At 41.0% G+C, this 24,008-nt stretch overlaps 1 protein-coding gene across 1 annotated transcript in view; it reads right to left on the reverse strand.

The window, feature by feature from the left end:
• Window positions 1-2,190: 2,190 nt before the first annotated feature.
• The window catches only part of LOC122872278 (beta-1,3-galactosyltransferase 1-like), a 101,180-nt gene continuing 79,362 nt past the window's right edge, over window positions 2,191-24,008 (reverse strand). Inside the window, exon 3 of the mRNA XM_044188277.1 lies at window positions 2,191-4,508. Coding sequence (XP_044044212.1) covers window positions 3,256-4,242 — 987 coding nt within the window. The 5' untranslated portion in view covers window positions 4,243-4,508 and the 3' untranslated portion in view covers window positions 2,191-3,255. The remainder of the gene's footprint in view (window positions 4,509-24,008) is intronic.

Below are 24,008 nucleotides of genomic sequence, written 5' to 3' on the forward strand. Positions count from 1 at the left end.
GTGAATAACAATTATTTCACATGTATACTACTAGACAGACTATGCTTGTACATTTTTTTGGGGAAAAAATAAAGTCATTAACTGATAACATACTGTGGCTGTTAGGGGTTGAATTCTTTTCTTTCTCACACAATAAACCTAAAGAACAAATGCACCCTAAACTGATACACTGGAGTAAAACTGTTACAATTATATTTTAGTTTTCGAAAACTGTTTTAGAAACTGATCAAAAAGAAGTATTTCACGTAAAGACACCAACCGGGAATAGTTTTATTATGAAGAAATCATAACAGCAATGGTGTGTTTTCTGCCTACAAGCTCCCACAAGATTTTCGAGCTAAAGTGTTTGAGGAAAGAGCCTCGCCACAAGTGCTTCCACATTTTTATGTTTATCTTTGCAAGTACAGAACAGAAGACATTTTTCATTTCTCCGGCACCAAATCCTGCAGGAGTGTTGCTGCTCCCTCGGATGATGATGCCTGGAACAAAGAGTTCACAAATCCAATGCGCGCGCACACTCACTCACACACACACACACACACACACACACACACACACACACACACACACACACACACCTGTAGGCACACGCAAACAGTGATGTTGCCTGGTGCAGCTTTGTCCATACACACACATGCCTACACACATGTATCTGTGCACCTAAAATGCTAAAGATAAAAAGCTCTTGACCTATGAGGAAAATGAACAGAACAGATCAATATTTAAGTTTTCTGTTTTTTGAAGGCATCAAAAATGTGTATAACAAAACGAAAAAACAAGTCTTATTTCTGTTATTCCGTTTTGGGAATTTCATCACCGTGCACGCGCTCAGAAAGTCATGACTGCTGAGAAGTGCACGCTCCTTGTAAGAAAAAGGCGAGAAATCAGACATGTGATGATTTCAGAGGAGAATTACTATTCATGACAGATAAATAACCTAGCAGGTTCACCAGTGATGACACAGGGCCATATAGGCATTATTAGACTCAGCAGATATCCTGGTTATAGGGTACGGCTGAGCATTGTAATGATATTAAATCAATCATGGGCTACGTTTTGGAAAGACATTCAGGGTTGGTCACTGAACTCTCACTGAACTGTACAATAATTTATGCAATAATGATCGCACAGTATTAAACTCTTAATGAAGCTGCTTTGATGTCCCTGTAGAAGGCAAACATGTCAAATCAAAGAATCATTAAGGAAAACAGGAGCATTTTCCCTCATTGACTCATGATAAAACTACAAACTGGACAAATCTGCACTGCAAGGACAACTGTGAGGACAACAAAGCGTAAAGAAATCTTAGACATTTTTATTGCCAGACAGAATTTCTGGTGAGTCTAATAATGCACCTGTTCACTCTTAGGTTTATAAAGTAGGCTACAGTCCATCTGCCATCACTGATGAACCTAACAGTGAAGGTTAGCATCTGTAGTAACTGTACTTCTCCTCTGAAATAATTCAAATCCCTAAAATGTACCATAAAATGGAAATAAGTGACTTCATTTTCTATTTCAAACTGCAGTACAATTTGCAGTTTGTGGCTTCGCATGCACATGGCAGAGAAACAAAGTAAAAAAAGAACAGAAGAGGAAAACACAACAAATGGAGAAATGAATTAATCTGTTTTCATATTTCAGACTGAATGAAATAATTGAATGAACGGATGATACACCAACCTATATGGCACACTGAAAACAAAGAAGGTTTATGTATTTTAACAAAGAAATCCATTCGCCTCAGTAATTCCTCTTGTTAAGACATTATGGTTGAAAACGGCCACTCAGCTGCCAATTACACAGATGCTACATTTGATTTAATCACACATTGCATGCAGTCTGCTCGCCACTTACACACACACACACACACACACACCAACACCTGCATGGAAGAAGAGCGCGGCTGTGTTGTTTCCAGAGTGGCACTCAGCATTTGCCCGTCAGTGACTTGACGAGAGCTGGGACCCGCTTCAAACTGAGCACAGCTGCTGCAGTGAACAGCAGTCCTAATGAGACGCTTTCATTTCTACGGCTCATGTTTTCCAACAGTCATACCGAAGCACCTCAGTGTAATCTTGTTTCCACATATACACGCGGCGCGGGGTGTATTCATTTACAAATTCTGTGTATTAAATCGAACAGAATAAAAAACCTTTATATTGAATTCTGTAATAAATACAATATCAAATCTTATAAAAGCGGTTTATTTAATCTCAAGTAATTGAAAAGAAGAACGCACTCAAAATTGTAATATTTGTCCTTGGTACCCACAGCTCTAACAGTACATCTGTTCTCCTTCATGTTCAAGTAATAGAAAATATAATAGTCTGCAGCCTGTTCACAGCACTGCCTGAGACAAATAACTGCACATTACACATTGACAGAAGTAACATTCACTTGGGAACGCAAGCAGCCGATATCTTCACGCTGTCCGGACAACATTTTTTTCATTGTACAATACAATGACCTGTGGATCTGTTGTAAGAAAATATGTCTGATTCTGAAAAGAATATTACAGAGGCAAACAGGTCCGGTCATTAATACTCCTAATTCCGCTGTTTTCCTAGAGTAAGAGCAACATAATACATGTGTTTCAGCCTATTTAAATGAGTCATTACACTGTAAACTCACCATGGTCCTCACGATGACGACAGCTGCTGCAGTGCCTGACAGTACATCCAACATTAACACCTTGTTCAGAAAGTACAACAACTGAAAATACATGAGGAACATTCATAATTAGTGCTTCTGATCAACCCAAGAGACGAATGTCTGAGTTCAAAGAAGTGTTGGCATTTATTTAATCTGCAGTTGAGTAATTGGGGACAGTTTGTGTCTTGTATAAATGAGTAGTATAACACAAGCCTGTAAGCTTCCTGTCTTGTATTTCCCTATAAAAATCATAGCGCTGCTGGCAATGACAACCAACCAGCTGAACATTTTGCACATTTTTGGAAAACATATTTCCAAATTTGTGCCTACTTTGTGAGTCTGAGCTGAGTCGCTCTTATAAACACTTTGAAAGTGAGGGAGGACATAGAACACAGAGGACTTTGCTTTGGCCTTGCACTATAGAGACTCCTGGCAAAGCAAACAAGTGCCTGGACAAAGGCCTGGATGCTTCGTCAGTACTCTTCCTCCAGCTCAGTGCTGCGTGCTGAACAGTATTTGCCAATGCCGATGATGGAGAAGCAGGTGATAGGAGGACATTCATTTCCTCCCGACTCTCCCACGGGTGCTACTGCTAACAGTCCTAACATTTAAGGTGTTTCTTGCTGGTCATGTCGTTCCAGATGCGGTGCATCTCCTCGGGGGAGATCTGGTGGACGGTGACCACCCGGCGGTAGCGGCAAAGGCTGTAGGCCATCTTCCAGTGGTTGAAGCCGCTGTTCTGGAAGGGGTGGATGCCCAGCTTACGGAGGCACACACCGACGTACACGTCCTCCAGGTGCAGCAGCCTGGTGTGTAAGGAGGTCTTGTATATGAGCTCGGCCACGTCTGCCGAGAAGATGTAGCCGGTGCCGGAGCAGAAGGGTGGGTACTTGCTCTCTGGGTACAGATCCCTGGGCATGTACCACTTGCTGCGCATGTCTCTGATTGGCCCACCATTGATGACGTAGCCGGTGAAGTACCTCCTTCTGGGCTTGGTTGTGGGCTTCAGAAGGTTATAGATAAGGTTCTCCATGTTGACAAAGATGTCACTGTCTGTCTTGAGGACATATTGAGCCTTAGAGCAAAATGTGGCCACCCAGCGCATGCCCATCAGCGTCTTAAGTGTCAGGTTGTGGTAAGAGTCGATAAAATCCTCCACTACAACATCGTGAAAGATCTGACTCTCCTGCTCCACCATCTGGTTGAGGACAGCATCAGTGCTGCGGCCCAACAAGAAGAGCGTGACCACACGCACGTCCGGAAACGTGCTCTCGTCACCCCATGTCTCTCGGATGGCCTGACGGGCGTCGAATTCCTTGTGGGTGGTGCTGATCAGGATGACGAGGAAGGGGGGCTCTGCTTCGCACTTCTTGGCCTCGTTGATGAGGTAGCCGAAGTCGTGCGGGTTGAGTGAGCGCGTGCGGATGTTACTAAAGGTGGCGTTCTTGTTCACCTTTGGTGTTTTGCGTATAGGGATAGTCAGCTGGCCCATGTAGGAAGTGGAGGGGCGGGACACACTCAGGTACCACAGAGCGCTGGCCCAGCAAACCACTGTCAGCAAATATAAGCAGGAGACCTTAGAAGGCATCGCTGTTCACTTGGCTGTTGTTACCAGTGGCAGCAGCGTTGGAAACGTTGAGGCCACGCCTCCATGGGTTGTCTTAGATTTGGCGGCGCAGCTTGAGGCTGCCTCCGCAACACAGCTGACATTAATTTTAGATAATGGACTTCTCTACTGTGTAGTGTTGGTGTTGTGATTGAAAAGGCGTACTGCAGAGATTTCTTATCATGTCCACGGCCTTACTGTGTCCCATTACAGCTCGCACGAATGCTTTGAGCTCTCTGTGACAGCATCTAAAAAAAGATGAGAAAACAGACAGTCAGTGGCAACATAAATCATAACTACATAATGAAACCGCAGCAGTGAGATAAGCATGTTGACTGGAGGTGTAACTTTTAACATGCCCTATCTTATTTTCATGAAAAGGCATTTATGGCAGCGAGGAGTGTGACATATTTAAAAATATTTTTTATCCCCTTATTCATTACAGCCCATAACATCAGTCCACTAGTAAGGCAGGAGGCACTGTGCCACAGCCAGTTACCCTATCCTTCTATCACTGCCTCTGATAAGAGCTCCGAGGTCTGAAGAAAGTGAATATCCCAGGAAACTCTCTCCATTGATAGGGCCTGCTCAGCCTCAGCTCCGTCCACTTTCTGTTTGCAAACTCTGTTTATCTCCCTCTTATCCCCCTTGGACCAGACAAATGCTGGCAAATCAGAGCCACTCCGGCAGTCTGAGAGGAGGAGGAGGAGGAGGAGGAGGAGGAGGGGTGAGACAGAGAGGGAGAAGGATCAAGGCAGAGAAGGTGAAAGTGAAACGTTCTCATGGGAAAAGATTAATATCCACTTCCTGTCATTCTCCCGGTCTCACTCCCCATTTACACCCACCATTTCCCATCTCACCCATCCTTTCCATACCTCAATGTCAAGCTGAACTTGGGATGTAGATTTTTTACATATTTTACTCTGTAATGAGCTACTCCTTCGTTAGCTGGAGAGGCACTGCTGTGGAACTGCAGCAACTTTTAGAATCGCTGCTCTAATTGGACACACTGACAGACCATAAGGGGATGAATTTAAGCTCTAAATATGGAATATGATAAAATGCACATTTATTATACTCAAATGCTGTGTGCTTCCTGTATTTAAATGTCACTTTGTATTCAAAGGCACTGATGGATAACCAATTCACAGGATTTGTGGTGTCTGAAAGCCAAACTAAATCTAATCCTTCTTTACAAACAGACTTTTATTTGCTACAGACATAATCTCTTTTGATGTAGCAGCAGCCCTGTTCTTATTCTGGGGGAATACATTTTTTTTTATACCACGCATAACTGATGATGAACAAAAAAGTGGTTTAGATCCTATTAGAGATACTGAAATGTGCAAAGATGCTGCTTGTGCTCTGTTTTAAGATTGAAGGGCTGAGATAAAACTGGCTCATTCTTTTTATCAGACTCCAGATATTGTCGTGTCTTGCGGGGCGCAATGGTTCTTTTCATCAGGACTTTTCTCTTATTCCTCCCCCCTCGGTTTCTACTATCTCTTCTCTCTCTTTCACTCCCTCTCTCTTTTTCTTTCTGGAGCAGAGTCATCAATCTCATGGTCCAGTAGAATCCATCTCATCATGGCTGCTTTTCCACACCTCCTCCCTCTCAATCACTCCCTCCTTCTCTACTTCAGTGGGTGCTTGATCCATCTTTATATGTCTGTCTCACTGCCTCCCTCCCTGTCTTTCTTTGTCTCACTCTCTATCCTTCTGGCTTTTCATTGTTTTTGTCTGTGGGACTCCTTGTTTCAACTTTCCCCCTACTCCCTTGTTTTTTCTTTGTATCATCTTGAGCTACCTTTACATTTTTTTCTGGGATTCATCTCCTCACAGCTCGCCTCTAACTTATTGACAGCTTCTATCGCAATCAGTCTCCCTAAAGCCACTCAATCTCAACTTCCACCACTTCTCCTCCTCCCTCTCTCTCTGACAAAATCACTAAATCATCACATTCATCCCCTTTCCTTGACATTGCTTCCCCCCATTCTCCTCATCCTGTTTGCAGAGCAGCTTGTTGTCATTTCCTGAGGAGGGTCTATTGGTTTCATAATCCTCCAAAACTACTACAAGCTCATTTACTGGAACCCAGAATAACTGATATCCTCATTTTGCGATGCACCTCACGAAAAATCCTGAGACCTAACTTCCCGTCAGAACAAATTGAAAGATGGCTGTATCATTTGGTGCTCTTGCTTCACTTTGAATTACATTAGTACTCAGTAGAAGTCCTCTCATGAATATGTCACACTTCCAATAATATTAGGACATGGGATCATAGTTTTAAATTGTGGTGACACAGTTCTTGCTGTGGGAAATAACAGTTTTAATTTGCGGTTAGCAGAAGCTAATTATGCATGGCCAAAACAGACCACACAGTCTACCAATAGTCTGGGAGAGGTTCAAGTACCCATTTGTTGCCAGATGAAGGACATGGAATGATAGCAGATAGTATAGAAGTGGATCCTTGTACATGTGTTTTGGAATTGCGCATTATGTTGCTTGTGAGGGCAGACCCGGACTGGCCATCGGGAGCACCGGGAGAATTCTCAGTGGCCTATGTGTTGCTAGCATAAACAACAGAAAAAATATTTCAACAAAACACTTACAGTATATTTGGTCTATTGTGAATGGAGTGAATGTGGAGATTGGCCTGGACTGAATTATTATCCCAGTCCTGCCCTGTGTGGGGGTGTAAGCTACTATCTGTATCTGTTTATTTCACAAAACCATCTGTATTCAGAGTCATACTGGGAGTGGATGAGGACTACGCCAGAAGTAGTTAGAAATGGTCTGCTTTATTTTTTTGTGTTAATATGTTTTCTACTTATACCTCGTTTTATATTTATACAAAATTGGTGCAGCATGTCATGCTGTTATGTCATTTTGTTAATGCTTAATGCTTCTTATTGTGTGTTTATTTATCTTCTCTGGTGTCACAATGATGACAGATGAATACTGACAACCAAGTAGAAACAGGATGGAAAAGAGACGCCTGTTACCAACATATTACAGGGGGAGATGGTTACTGTGTGGTTGCTATGTTTCATTCACTTCACACTAATGAGGAACTGCTAAAATATGTGGAATACAACACAGGCACATAACACCTCTTTATAAAGACTTTTTCACTGTCTGATGTATCAAGGAAAACCCCCACACTCAATGTTGATGCGGTACCATGGTTACCAAATTATTTGCATAAATATATACATTGCTTAAAGGTCGCTTATGTGATCACATGTAAGGTTGTTTCCGTGACAGTTCACGGCCATAAGACGGATTTAATGTTAGTTTAGCTTTTGAATTCATGCTAAAATCACATATCTACACCACACACCACAAACAAACTGAACCAAATGGGCAAACACACCAGACAGGTTGGGTGTGAATGCATCCTATGATAGAAAATTAGAATGCTATCGATGAATAAAACAGGTCAGAATACCTCACTGGGCCATACATGACCCATTAGTTTGAAGTGTCTATAACAAACACTGAAAAAGCTATTGAAAAAAATCTGAAAAGCTCTCTTAGCCATTTTGAATACAGGTAAAAGCTTCATCCTGTACTGACCAACAAATCTGGTAAAACTGATGAAAATTACTGAACCCCGCTGAATGTCTGAATATCAAACTTACAACTATCTATGCCTCTGGGTTTTTATTTTGGTAAATCTGTACCATGGAAAGTCGTGCTGATTTGGCTATTAGCAGCTCATGTTCACACTGCACAGACACTGTCTTGACAGATTTATTAACATTTATCCTCCATGGATATCAAAGTTCCACCACTGTCAAGATTAAGTTTACCATTTGATTGTAGGAGTGTGTGTATGATCTCTGTGTGTTTCCTTTTGACTGAGTTATTAAGAAGTGGTGTGACATTTGTGGCAAATTGCATCAATCATGTGACAGAGGCAGCACATTAACTGTTCATATCCGAATAATGTATTTGTTTACACCTTAGTTGCTTGTGATGTTAATGTAATATGGAACTGCCTAAGAATAGGATTTAAGTACTACAACTACTACTTCGCCAGCAATACTATAGATCATAATAATGACTACCCTGCTAAAAAAATGGCAGTTAAACATGAAACAATGAATAACTCCAAAATACCATAGTGCAATAAAAACAGGCATTAATGTGTGAAAAGCGAAGGAAAAAACCATTGAAGTGTAATAATTATTAACACCCATTCACAAGGCTTATTGCTAATCTACTAATCTGAACTGGTTGTCATGACAGCACAGTGAAAGGCCATAGGGGGAGAGAAAGACTAGTAGGAAATGGTGGGGGAGAAATGCAGTCAGTCTGCTGTATGGCAGCATTAAGTGCTAAAGAGTTTTGAATGTAGCCCCCAAGGAAGTCAATTTAGCAACCTCATACTGAGCTCTGCTGCACTGGTCGCTGCTTCATTACGCCTCACACTCCCCATTATGATCACCTCTGTGTGGAGAAGAAGACAGCTCTAAACATACTTTTGTACAGTGATCAAACATTTATCCGGTTCTTGAAAGGTAGCCACTGAGAGTAAGGGAAGGCAGTGCTTGGTACTGTCTAGTGCTGAGACAACTGCTTGATTGACAGAAAATCAATCTAATGTACAACAACTTTGATAAATGATTAATCATTCGTCATTTTTCAAGCCATAAATGCCCAACATTGACTTGTTTCAGCTTCTTAAATGTGAGGATTTGCTGCTTTACTCTGTTTTATATCACTGTAAATAAATATCTTTGGGATTTGGACTGTTGATCAGACAAAGAAAACAATTTGAAGAGAGCTATGAAATGTTGATTAAATGTATCTGACTCATAGATGTAGGCTACTAAGCTTTAGAATACATTTTTTTCAAGCTACTTCCTCCAAATACTGGTGTTCCGGACGCAGAAAGTTAAGAAGGTTAAAATATTGATATTCAGTAGAATTTAACTGGAAGATTCTCCTGAAATTGACGTGATGATGAGCTAGATCAATTCTCTAGAGAAGAGTCACCACTCTGTTGGTCTTGTTGAACTACAAACAATGGACGAATTAACGTTAGTTAGCAACAGCTGATATAATAACGCAAAATGCATATTTCCCCCCCGTGCGTCTAGTCTGTCTGTCAAAATATAAACAGTGCATCCCTGTCATTGATTGACGTGTGGTGCAGAGTGATGTGATGTGTGCAGATGCTGTGCCAAATCGACAGCGAGTTAATGACAACAACATTAGAGTAAAATAATAGACCTATGGACACACTTTATTTAAATTCGGCAGAAAGGAAAACACACTGTCGTAACGGGAGACGGAGAGACTCCCTGTGGCTACAAATAAGGTGGGAAGAATACAACCAACCTGAAGAGACACCTTTGAAGTTGCTAACTGTAAGTTCTAATGCTAACTAAACATATACATTTGCTAACGTTAAGTCAGTGTTACTGGGCAGTCGGCTATGACAACTTGTGACAAATTTGCTAGCAAGCCACATTGGCTTAACAGTTAGCTAACATCAGTTCGCTAGCTTCAAAGCTTGTGAGTGAAATATGCAGGGCTTGCCAATTAACATTATAACTTGTCCTGGACAAGTAAACTTTTTGGTCAGACAAGTGAAATGCTTTTTCATATATTGAAACATATGGGGAACAACCGTGTCGGCTTTTCAGACCTGTTCCCCAAAGTGTCAGTGCGCATCACGTGTTGCTGCTGTAACGTTTATAGCCTGCAACTTTATTTATTTATATATTTGGACAAGCAACTTGTAATTATGCTCGAACCGTTTTCGCTTACTTGTCCTTACTCCAGACCTTACCAGAAAAAGCTTAATGGCAAGCCCTGAACATGCATTGCAATTACTATCGAGTCAAACTGTTGTTTCTAAGATTACAAAGCAATTTATTTGGAAGATATCTGTGTATGATTTCTTAGCTCTAAGGCCAGGTAGGCATATCAATAGACTAATTGTTTCAGCACTAGTGTGATTTTAATGGTACTGAATTAGTTTAGTTTAAAGAGAGAAAACACTTTGACTAAAAGTTGACAAAAACGACTTTTCATCGACTAAAATGTTTTGAGATGTCGTCGACTAAAACTAGACTAAAAGTTTGAAGGATAAAAATGACTAAAATGTGACTAAAACAAGCATTTACGCCTAAAGACTAAGACTAATCTAAAATAGCTGCCAAAATTAACACTGGTCTCTTTGTTAGACCCTTACTGTCTTTCAAACGCCACACTTCCAGTTATAATGCAGGCTCTCTGTTAAAAACTTTAAGTCTCCAAGCCCAAGCCGAGATAACCCTGATGAAATCACGATGACATCAACAGGGCTGATGTAATAAGACTTGTCCTCTGACGTTATGCAACAGTTTTAACAGGCTGAGTAGCACTCCACATGACGAGTAAACTGATCTTTAATGTTTACAATTGGTGGTCTCCCTTTCTTTCCTAATTAATTGGCTGATAAATCATAAGCGGAAATAATTATCATAATTATCACCCTAGTACTGTCCACTGTTCATTAATTATACTAAATAGCTTATATTTATTATTTAATTAATTAAAAAAAAAAGCGAGCAGGGCCTTGTTATCATACATTAAAGAAATCAATTACACATTTTACTGTTATATAGTGTTTCTGCTTGGCGGATCACAGGAACTTTGAATAGACGTGAATCATTTGCTCAGTTGTCTTTACAATCAGGTGACCTCTATAAACCGGAGAAAAATGCCCAAGGGCAACAGAGATGTGGGAGTTTCAGTCTCGTTTAATGTTGCACCAGATAATTGATTGCAGTCATTAGTGCAGCATAGAGTGACCTTGCTCGCGGGGGGGGCATAACAGAGAAAAAAAAGAGCTAAACAGATGTGTTTCTGCAAGGTGGTTTAATGAGACTGCAATGTCTACTGTCTTTGTTGCTTTGGAGGTACATGTGTGTGAGAGATGAGCTTAGAGGGCAGACACATCTGAAGGTAAATAAATCATTTTCAGAGCTCAGGGATGACATCTAACATTCACGCTGCCTGCTTCAATATTGCAGATTTAATGATTGGCAGAGGAAAACAGGAAGCAGTCCCCATCACTTGCGGTTTTCATGTCTGCTGATTTAAGCAACGCTGTCAAAACGTTTTGCGTTGACAAATTCTTTACATTGCAGCATTATGATGTGGTAATAGTATCTGAAAGCGAGGCATGACCTGTATATATCGTAATAACAACAACAAAATAGATAATGGAAACAAAAGATGATTGCTTCTTGTGTATGAGGGAGTTGAAAGTGTTACTCAGGACCAAATTATATTTATCAAACCCACAATGACTCTAGGATATGTGACATTGTCTTAGAGTGCCTGCATATGCTTTATGATTACTGAACAAACAATAGCTTCTCTGGAGTGATAGACTTAAACACACTTTCCCCTCGACCACTGAAACAAAACAGACTCTAAGGCCAATGAGAGCTGCATATGAATATTGTGATGATATATTGTGATTGTGATATTTTTCAGAATTTTAACTACATTTCAGGATTTGAACAAACCTTTCTTCATTGATTTAAAGTATATGAGCTAGAAATGTAAACATATCAAACACACACAAAGATTCGAGGAAACCTTCCTCGCAGATGCTGACATGAGCTGTCCATAGCCCATGACTCAACACCTTATCTCAAGCTCCTGCTGTTGAATATGTGATAAGCTCAACAGGAGGTTTATAATTGTCAGCAACAAAAAAAAAAAACTGTCTTCTGTTCAATGTTTGATCCTCTTTTCCTCCAATCTTCTGCCAAGTCTAAAACCCATTATGTCGGCTTCTAAACATTCAAAAGAGGAATTAATGTGTGAGGAATTTAACAGCAATGTCCAAATTGGTTCATATCCCACCTAATATGAGAGAAGCACAATTAAAATGTCAGGGCTGGAAGACTCCCAGTGTGGCAATAACTATGCTTTTGTTTCCTGGATAATAAAGGACTCAATGATTGCTGTGGAGCAGCACAGCCAGCCGTATAGTCAGTATTACAGGCCACAGGCTGGACACTCCGGGTTTAGTGGAAAGCCTCTGAATGCAAAGCAGCTTAGGAGTGACAGAGGAAATGGGATATCAATAGCAGCCAACAGATTTGGCTGCTGTACAGAAGCCTGATGCTCCATCCCCACTTCAGTGCTGACTTGAGCCCAAACTGTGCTGGGGCAAATCGGTCTGCGGCCAAGCAGCGCTTGTTTTAACTCACTCAGAGAACTGATGCTTGCCTCAAAGGACATTATAATGATTGCCGAAAGTTAAAACTTGTTTAAAGGCAGCTGAACTTATCAGACAATACTTCATTTGTGGTGAGCTGTGACTCCCACCCACCAGGTGCTTCAAGCAGGTTAAAACGAGCTGAGAATTTTGTGCGAAGGCTACTGTGCTGGTGGATGAGTAAGCATGAAAAAGGCATGGGGTTTGGTCCTGGAACACAGCTGCATTTCATAATTACACAGTCAGTGTTTTCGCAAGAAAAATGAGTAACCACAGTTGCATTTGGTTTGTTTTGCTGCGTCACGGACCTTAATGAGAAATAGCACTACGTGTTGCTGAGGAGGTTCGGAGAGGGGTTTTTCACAGCAAACAGCTTCAGCCGGCTCCCCACACTGGCCAGACCTGTGCTCTGAATGCTAAGCTCCCTCATAAATTGGAAATGACAACTTGATTCATGCAGGTAATACATTTCACTGTCCGACTGGGTGACATTGCTGTTGTACAATATTCAAGCTCGGTGCTGCATCGGAGTAAGAGAGGACGTTGTTCCGAGAAGACACTGGAATTATGCTGATGCCATTGAGGCATACTAAGCACCCAAAATGAAACATTATGTGATAACAGCGGGTGAGGACAAATGCTTGACGAACAAGGAAACAAGGCAGTAATAAGGTTTCTGTTAACGTGCTGCTGAAGGAAAGCAAAGGTTAAAGCAGTTGAGGATTGATATGGGAGAATAAGGTGGTGATATCCTTCATAGATCTGGCTGTAGAAGTCAGACTTTTATAGTATTGATGAAATGTATCAGCTGTAGTCACTAGAGAGCCCTGGTGCCAGGGGCAAGGCAGTGTTTGCTTTTTTAAACTTTTACATTATCCAGGGCACAGTTTTGCTGAGCACACACTCTCTTCAGAAGTGGCCTGCCTCACATTCGTACACTCACACCTGAGAGCAGCTTGGTTACTCAGTACAAGCACCATGAATTTATCCATTTTGACAGATTCCCATTAGGATTTTGCCTTATTTTTGCATTATTGCACCAAAACAGCGATTATTAAGGTCCTAAATGACATTTGAATGAACACTGGCTCTGGCAAAATTCCTATTCTGGAATTATTACATTTCACTGCTGTTTTGACATAGTTGACCACATCCTATTGTTGGACAGGTTGGAAAAGTGGGTTGGGCTCACTATGGAAGTTTTTACCGGACTTTATTATTTGTAACCCACAGAAGACAAATCTGTAGCATAATACACAAATATTTCACTATTGACAAATGTATTTTTTAAATTAAAAAAAAAATACAGAGCAATTTGCAAATATGCATAGGGTTAGGCTTACTCTAACCCTTTAGTGAAAACTCTGAGGGAAACTCTGGGTTTTCAGTTCCAGAAAGAAAGGTAACTTAAATTCTGGATCAGTTACCATGGTAACTGACTCTTTGAACCTAGCCTGCTTGCTGGAAGGTTTCTCTGTGTCTCCTCCATCTTACAGAGCCAGACACGCCATTTCATTTCCTCATTCATTCACTCTGTATCAAAGCGCTATCGAAGCGCATTAGTTAGCAGAGGTTTACTGTCAGAATCTAAATCCTGGTTGGACTAACTGAAGTTACTACTTTTGTGCGCTGTCAGTCATTTCTTTGAACAGCAGTTTTTGCCCTCACATTCAAATATTACACAGCATCAAGTCAGCTCAGAATAAAACCTCTGCATGTCCTTCTGTTAGACAGCTGTCAGTTTGTTTGAGCAGTTCCACTAAAATGTTTACTGCACATAAAATGTAATCTCAGTTTAAATGGTAAAGAAACTGACAATAATTTAAAAGTGAAATGCTTTGTAAACCACGATGTCTCTTGGTGTGTTTCTACTACATGATTATGGGAATGATGTGACATGTGGATTTTCTCCAGATATCGCTGACCCTCTCATCCCTTTCTTTCTCTCCGTCCTCTCAGCAGCACCTTGGCCTCATCTCTCCTGTCCTGTTACCATCAGCGGACTCCAAGCCACCATCAGCACTGCATTCTACTGCTGCTCGACGACGCTGGACTCTTCTCTGATTTTCATCTCCATCTAAACTTTTCTGTACAAGTGTATAGTTTACTTTTGAATAGTTTATCACAATGTATTTGTTTTACAGTTATATTTAAATAAATACGAGCCTACTTTTGAGAATTGTGTCTTGTAGTAAGCAGTCTTGTATGAACAAATTATAAACCCAATTATGGCAAAAGTGTTGTCTTCTACTTGTTTGTTTCCGGATTTTAAAGGCTGCACTAACCCTACTTTACTGAATTTATTACACTGTTGTAGCTGTTCTGTTATTTGCCTCATGCCATGCCATATCCGCATTAATAGGGGCTGGCCAGCTCTGTTGACGGCCCCTATTGTATTAACTGGTGTTATTATTATTTTTGTATTTCTTAATAAAACTGCCTTCCCATGCATTAAAATGCACAAATATGGCACATGATGATGGTGCTACAGCACTAGTCTGAAGTTTAAAGTGTTTAAAAAATCATTTAAAAAAATCAATGAAACATGCGTCAGCAGGCTGTTAGTCCAAACAAGAGGAAACTTGTGTACACTGGTACCTAAACTTAACACATGCATACTCAAATATACATTTCTCTTCACCCAATGACTATGGTCCCATTGACACACTTTGTCAGTCCACTGAAAAAAATGAATGACTGGATGTTCCAGAATTAATTTGTTATATAAAGACCAAACTGAGGTGATTATCTCCAATCTAGATTTTAGCAGCAATATTAAATCTGTTACAGCATTAGCCTTTTATCATCTAAAAATATAGTAAGAGTAAGAGTAAGAGGTCTACCAAGGTAAAATCGTGAACTTGGCAGCTTCAACTTCAACTGCATTTCTGACCAAGTCAGAGAATTGACTTTAACATAATGCTACTAGTCTACAAATCACTTACTGGGCAGCAGCCAAATTAGATTTCTGACATGCTTTCTCCGTATGAACCTTGGAACATTCTGCTGACTGTGTCAGCACAAAACACAGGGAAGCACAATGCTACACATACAGTATATGGAACAGCCTCCCTGATGATCTTACACACTGTCCAAATCTGACCATGTCCAAACTTAAAACCTACCTGTTCACTGCCTATTATTGAGTTTCCCCCTGCTTTGGCTTCCCCATTCACTATTTACTGATCTCATTTGAAGGTTGAATAGTATTAACAGGATAATTAAGTTTAAAGCTGAATAAGCAGATAAAGATTTTATATTCAGTCATATCAGATAATGTGTAAATCAGATGTCTCTTGGAGTCTCAACAGATGCAGAGGAACCTTTGTGTAAGACTGAAAAACAAACCGAGAAGGGAATCAATACAGCGGCATCCTGCAGCCGATGTGCAGACACATCGAGTAGCACCAACCTCTTCAGTCGACTGTTTTCATTTAAACACTCTACCCTTCCTTCATCACTATGCTCTCTCCCTTTCACTTGAACACTGACCTTAAACCTGTGAAAGTGCTTACAAGAATCTTCAACACTAAAGGCAGCAGTCTCTGACGAGCTTGTAAATTCTCTGCTATTGATCCGGCTCTGGAGGGTCTCTCAGGGTGTTTCTCTGTAATTTTATTTTCCTTTTGTTATATCCATCAGCAAAGCAATGAATCAGACTTCCAAAATATTGTGTGAGTATAATATCCTGAAGACAAGGAATTCCATCAAAAGCACCAAATGCACACACAACAGACATACACACAGTAAACATAAAAAGATAAACAGTGAGTGACAGTGAGTAACAGACATAGACTGATAGAAAGAGAGAGAGCTGAAAATATTCAAATCACACCACTAACATTATCATTCTGAGTGATCACCTTTCTCCCATCATGCTCCTCTGTCCATATGGCAGCAGTTTCTATGGGGATGAAAATGCCTCAATCTACCAGACACTTAGCGATGTGGATTGCATACATATTACTTTATTCATATGAAGTGTTTCACTCAAAAAAGGAGGCAACCACCAATCAAAAAAAGTGGCACTTATCAGCTCATGATGAATAGGACAAAAATTGAGATAAGCGATGTTCCATTCTGAACACAAATGGGTCATTTCAGCACTTAGTTGATAAAATTAGATCACTTTTAAGTACACAATCCTCTCTACTTTGAGTATAATGAATAATATGAGACAAAAAAAGATGGGAAAAAGAAAAATACCAGGGACTGTTGCACTACAGGCATCAATTACTACTAACACACATCTGCACACAGATACACACAAAACCGCAACACCAATTTTCAAGTGGAGCTCTAATATAAGGCTAATTAACTCATGGACTTCTGAACAGATGCATTTCTATACACAAATATTATTCACATTAAGTGATTTACCTAGGAAAACACCTGGAGGGAGCTGATGGAGACGGAGGCTTAGCACTAGTCCAAACATATGAGTTGTGCTGCTGCCCAATGGCAGTATTCCTCCACTGTGCTTCACCCTGCTGCAGAGCTCCAACCTCTATCAGGGGACGGACGAGGAGTTATCGGGAACACCATCTCAGTGCTAGCAGATGGGTAGAGCGTGGAACAGGCTGAACACATCCCATTATATAGCAGGGCAGGACAACTGCACCTGTCTAGATAAGACAAGCGATGCTGGGAGAACGCACAAGATGCAGAGGCAGAGACGGTACAGGCAGACACACTTGCAGGTTTTTTTTATCTGACATGCTCACCTGCAGATGTCCTCCACTGTCTCTCCAGGTAAAAAACAGTTGTGGTCTTCATTTTTTAGGCCTATGTGCACACACACAAGTGCCTCCCCACACACACCTGCTTGGTGTCTTCGCTGTGAGCTTCTGTTAGTTGCTCTGTTGAACCTGAGAGCTGAACGGATGCCAGATGAAGGGTCCTGTGGTAATTACCTTGTCTTCTAGCCTGTCCACCACACACACACACACACACACACACACACACACACACACACACTTGCACACACACATCCCTGCCACTGCTGATGGCAGCACAGGCTGAGGACATGCAACTTCAGCACTCCTTCCGGTAAATAACACTCCTCAGGGGCACTGGGCACACCACACACATGCACGCGCATGCACGCACGCACGCACACACACACACACCCACACACACACATACACACACACACACATGCGCTACTAGAGTGCAGTGTCTCCAGAGCTGAGGTCTGCACTGTCTTCTATACTGTGTCCAGGTATAACTATTATAAGTGCAAACACAGGTAAGAATTAATATTATGATGGATATTCACTTATATGAGTGTGTTTTGTCCATAAATGTGGGTTTAGGCAGGGAAGCACCGGACAGCTGCTCAGTGAGGACACTCGAGGCTCAAATGATTTGCCTGCGGTGCCAATCAAAACTGAATCCATACAAAACATACATGTGCCGAGACACATTTCTTCACACTCTTGTTGTCTCTTCACAACAGACTTGAACAGACAGTAAATATGGCAATGCTGGTAACAGTATCTGGTAACAGTTTTGATAGAATGACTCAAATATAGGGTTGGGATTTGATTGCATTTTATTGAATCTGAATCCTTGTTAAATCCCTTATCGAATCTAATTAGGCTCAGTTTTCAGCAACTAATAATAAATAACTAAAACTGTTCTGTGATCAGCTTTTGTTATCTGATAAGGCAGAAAGTTTTTAGTGGCAGCCAAATTAATGTTGTCAAGGTCAAACTGAGGTGTTCATTAAATGTACAGCTATCTGACACATTGAAGTAACAGCTATAGCCTACTTACTTTCACAACTCTTTTTCTGCTGAGTCAGAATTATTAAGTTGATGAGCTTAAAGTATTGATATTATATTCACAAAACTTAAAAAATCAATACAGTTATTAATCAGAGCACTCACATAAGAACGTAGCACTAGCAGAGCACTAAATATTTTTGGAATTTATGAACGATTCTCTGTCAAAATCAGCAGGGGGAGGCGCGTGGAAACAGCTGTTTGCGGCTTGCTCGCTCCCTGCGCTGTCCATGGTTCGGAAACAACAGCTAAGCAATAGTCACATGTATCTCGGCCAATAATCTGACGTAGGTAATTTAACACACTGTCCACTCTAGAGCTGCAATGATTAGTCGATTAATGGATTGAAGTCAATCAACAGAAGTCCAGTTACACTATGATTTTATGGTTGTATATGTCTTCTACTCCTCACATCTCCCATATATTCATGCTGAAGTCTATTAATACTTTTGACAGACTTGTTAAATGTGAGTGTGTGATTTGACAGGCATAAGTTGTAGATATGAAAGGTGGATAATTAGATTTTCATTAGAAATTCACTTTTAAATAAAATGTTTCTTTCTGCTGCTCTAACCTAATTCACATTCTTGTTTCATTTTGAAATCCATGACCATAAACTATTCACAAATCCTTGGCAACCAATTTCAATGACTATACAGTAAATCAGGCTGGTATTAACTACAAGATAACAACCATTTACATTGAAATGGTACATTTGCATAAATATGAGCTAAGATGCATATCTCCTACATGGTGAAATGACATTTCTAAAAATCAATTAATAATAATAATAATAATCCAGACAAATGGTGGCCGGTGGATGTCAAGGGAGGTAGATAAATATTAATGGACACGTTCCTCTCTCCCCACACACACACAGTGATGCACATGAACAAACATACTAGGCTGCAGAAATCGTAGCAGGTACTTTAGCCGCTCTGATGTGTGTGTGGATGGCGTGATAACCCTCGGGCCCTCGCAGGTGATGCTGCCTACTCCAGCCAGCATGAGGTCCGGTCAGAGGCCATGCTGCTCAGTATGCCCTCTGTAAATAAATGATTCCACCTGTCAGACCCGCTAAGCTTCAGCTTCACAGAGGTGAGACGGGGGAGAAAGCATGTCTTTGAGTCAATTTTTCTGTTTATGTGCCATGTATATGTGTGTGTGTGCGTGTGTGAGTGAGAGAGAGAGAGAGAGAGAGAGGGAGAAAGAGTGAGCAACAGAGGGCAGAGCAAAGTGTGGATACTTTTAGCTGAGTTTGGTTTCGACCTAAACCCTGACAGAAATACACACTCTGGTTTTCATTGTTCTGTCAGCCTGTCGGACACAGTTTGGCTTAAAAAAAACCGCACACATACCCTATCAGCATACACATATGCACACACACACACACACACACACACACACACACACACACACACAAACAGAGCAGACTGCAATTCTCTGAACTTTTAACCTCTGGCAAACACATCAGTATTGGCTGGAGGAGTATTCAAAGAAGTGGTATTAACCTTAAACTGTGCTTTTTTTTGTGTCAGAGGAGCCCTGAGGAAACACTATGCGATCAGAGGGATTGTATAGTATGTAATGTGTGTGTGTATTAATGTGTGGAGTGAGAGAGTGTGTTTAAGAGCCGATCCGAGGAGGGGAGGAGGGGAAATACAAGAGCGAGACACGGGCAAGGAGTGTATGTTTGTTTATGTGTATGTTTTACAATATGTATGAGTGATTGTGTAGCCATGATGCCATAATGCACCCTGTGACAGTGTTACCATGGTGACTGCAACACGGGAAGGGCAGGGGGGAAAAACACGGAGTGGATCTAAAGGTCTAAGCATATGTGCGGAAACACAGAGAAAATGATATGCATCTCCTCCAGCAACAGGAAGATGAATATTTATAGTCTTCGGAGTTGGAGAACTGGACAAGGTTAACTGGTGTGGATACTGGCTGACTGTACCTCCAGCTCAATGTCTGGATCTCTGAATGCCACTTTAATGAGAGCTTTTCAAACATTTTCACCTCCAGGTCATTAGAGCCATTGTTACATAGAGGAAGAGAAAAAAGAGAAAGAGAGAAAGGGAGGGAAGAGGCAATCTGGAAAAGCAAGAGAGAAAAGGAAGAAAGAAAAAAATTGGAGATGAAGGAAAGATGTGGGACAGAGTAATGGGGCAACCCTAAACCTCATAAGTACCATTTTTACTGTCCCATAGCACAAAATGACCATAATATATCTGCAGTGGGTTTAATAGGGTTGTTGATCAATACCAGTGACTCAACGATTATCTTGCCAAGTGCTGAGGCTTCAAGTTTCAAACCTTTTAAATAAAACACACATTAGATGATTTAACACTACTTTAAAGTATTTCTCTAATTAGGATTAAGGAGACATGCAGTGAAGTGGTTTAAAGTTAGGCTTTGGGGAAGTGAATCTAGTCCTCACAGGTTGAATCTTACATTTTATTTTATAAAAAAGCCTCCCCGGCGTTATTAATATTTTTGATGGACCCTCCCCTTGACTCAGAAAAAAAAAAACATGCAATGACCTCTCCCCAATAGAGAACATCAAAGCTCCGTGTGACTTTGTAACAGTTCGGTTTATTGAGGAAGAATAGATGATGAAGTGTGTGAGCTCCCCCCACCACCACCACCACCAAAAAATGTTTTAAATAATAATGTAATGGCTTGAACTAACGACTACTAGTCGACTAGGAAAGGGATAACTGAAATAATATAGAAATCTGGGATGAGAAACATTAACCTTTACATTGGAGCACGTCAGTGATGACAGGAAGTGATCCAGTAGCAGTCTCACTGCTTATGACGGCTGTCAGATGGGAGATCCATCTGTGTGATTAGACGCTGGACCGGCTGACTTTCCTCTGGGACCGATCGATCTGAGCTGGCAGCTGCGATAACCCCCCCAGTGTATGTGTAGAATTGTGGGAGAAGAGTGTGTGTAGACGGGGTTGCAATATACAATTTCTTCTATTCTATTCTTCCTAAATTTCTTCTCCATTACATCAACTGGCAAACAAACAAATGATAAGGCCATCATGCAGATGCAGAAAAAATGTAGTTATAAAAAGCACAGAATGCACTTAATTAGAAAGTATTATGATGTACTGAAATCATAGCACATTAAACAACAAATTGACAAAAATATCTTTGACTGACAGACAGAGCCTTCAGTACATACAAAATGTAGAAACTGATGCAAAAGCCTTTAACTTCATCTATCTTTTCATTTTCATTCTACCTCTCAGTCTGCTTGTTTTTTTCCCTTCCTTCCCCCTGACACCTTCATCTCATCTTCCAGCTTTGACCAACTACAAAATGGCCTCCATCAAAGCAGAATCATTCAGCTCCTTGTAGAAGTCACTTGGGTTTAGTCTTGTTGATGGGGCTTCACTAGAGGGGCACCGTGACAGATGAAACCAAAGCGACTTCTCACAGCATCTCTGATTAGACCATCTCTCTCCTTTTGTTGGCTATGTGGCACAGGTCATGTCTAATCCATTTGTCATCAATACGGGAATGCGGCCTGCTCTGTTGGGAAGATAACTAACTGATTTGTCCAGGAATCTCAGAATGAGATAATCCACAACTCATTTCTCAGTTCCTTTATCTGCTGTGACTCTGACTCATTCCTCACAACGACTGGCTGTCTGCAGGAACTCAGGAGCGAATTCACAAAGAATAAATTGCAGCCGCTGATAGCACCATGAATTGCGCATCGTTTGCAACACTGCGCTGTCTCCAGGTCCGATTCACAAAAGATGTGATAATGATATTACAGAGCAAACACGCCCATAAAGTTTTGCAGCTGAGTGCAATTTGCCATTGTTTTGTGTCTGTTAAATGTTCATCTGCAATTTTCTGTAGTGGTCCCAGTAATATTTGTTCTTATGTACAGAAGTAGCCCTGCGACGAGTTGGCCACTGTCCAGGGTGTACCCTGCCTAAGGCCCAAAGTCACTGGGATAGGCTCCAGTCACCCGCGACCCCTAACGGGACCAAGCGGTAGAAAATGGATGGATGGATGGATGTACAGAAGTAGCATATCACATGACATGGTTAAGCAAAGTTTTGAGTCAAAAAATATTACTATAAATGCAGTTGGATAGTTTGATTTGAAAGAGAACTTATTGTAATACTAATTCTAACTATCCTAATTATCTAACAACTCCCCCTGCTCTTTCATTCGTTTCTATCTGCAGGACGTTCTATGACTCACTCTGTATGGAGTGATTGTTATTTGAGGTGCTTTAACTGTGCGCTCTCCCTCGTGCCTCTGGGCGCATAGAGAGCTGTTTTCTCCCCTACTCTGCTCTCTGCTGGACTGTCACAGTGCGTAACCACCGTCTCCGTTTCTCACAGCAGTTTTATGTTGTTTTACAGCTTCATTCCCTCATGGTGAATATCAGCTATTGTGCGCATATGATGTATTGTGATGCGCTTCAGTTACCACCAACTGTCTGAAGAGGGCTGTGAATTTGACCTTGTTTTTCAATGAGGCTCATTCGCATAGAATTTTGCGCCAAATGTATGGATATTACCTATTTTACATACCTGCAAATAACAGCAGAGCAGGGAGACGCTGTTTGCTTGGCAGCGCAGTTAGAGGTGCAGTTTTTGGATTATTTTTGTCGTATTTATGCAGGTTTAGTGGCCGCAAAAGCCGCGCAATCCTTTTGTGAATTCGCCCCTGAGCCTCTTATGAGAAACACCAACACCTCTTTCACCTGGAGATTGTCCCTGCAGCAGCGGCCGTCATGACCCCGACTCAAGTCAACCAGGTGTCAGATCATACTTGCAGATTTGCTGGATTTACTCATGAGCCAACAAGGTGTTATAAGCCTCTATCTGCAGTCCTGAGGTACCGCGCATTAGAAATTTGATATCTTGGCTGGCAAAATTATATAGCTGCTATATTTCTAATTTCTAACCCCTAAAACACAACATCACAAAAGAAAAAAAATTTCCAACGTTTTTAACCCTTTAATGGTTTTCTCTACCTTTTGATAGTGCACATTTTGTGTTCTCATTTCTTGTTGAAAAATTTGGTGTAAGTATCCCTGTGGAGATTTTGACCACTAGTAGCGCTATGGAGAAATGTTTTTATGAGTTTTGTTACTATCATCGATGACGTGATTCACACTCCTGCTGCTGGTTTTATACTATTCCGACTTTGCTAAGCTATGCTATAAAAGATCAGCTTTGCAAATGTTTTATGAGGAAGGAAATCTACTCAGCATGTCTGTTTGACCTCAAGGATACACACAATGTGTTCCTTTCATTTGGGCTTATTACAGTCCTGCGACAGCCACAGATACCAGATTTTCTTTTTTTTCAGGGCCTTAAAGACCCACACTTCCATGCGTGTTTTAGGAGCCGCACAGCAAATTTTGTTGTACAATGTGCAATGACAACAAAGGCATTCTATTCCATTTATTGATTGCTGTCAGGATGTAAAGAGAATTTCAACAAATACAACATAAAATGGTTCTGAAATACATTACCTACCCTAGCTTTCATATTCAGAATCGTGTAAATGCATACCCCAAAAAAGACAAAAAAACATTCTCAACCAATTGGTGTGGGTGATGCTGCTAATATTGTAATATTAATGGTATTAATGTTTCAACTAAGACAGATTTAAGCACACAGGGACATTGACTGTGTCTCTGGGAGCCATGCCCAAAGGGAGCGGTCAGATTGATCTGT

This window comes from Siniperca chuatsi, linkage group LG24 (assembly GCF_020085105.1).
Source record: "Siniperca chuatsi isolate FFG_IHB_CAS linkage group LG24, ASM2008510v1, whole genome shotgun sequence".
Taxonomy (NCBI): Eukaryota; Metazoa; Chordata; class Actinopteri; order Centrarchiformes; family Sinipercidae; genus Siniperca; species Siniperca chuatsi.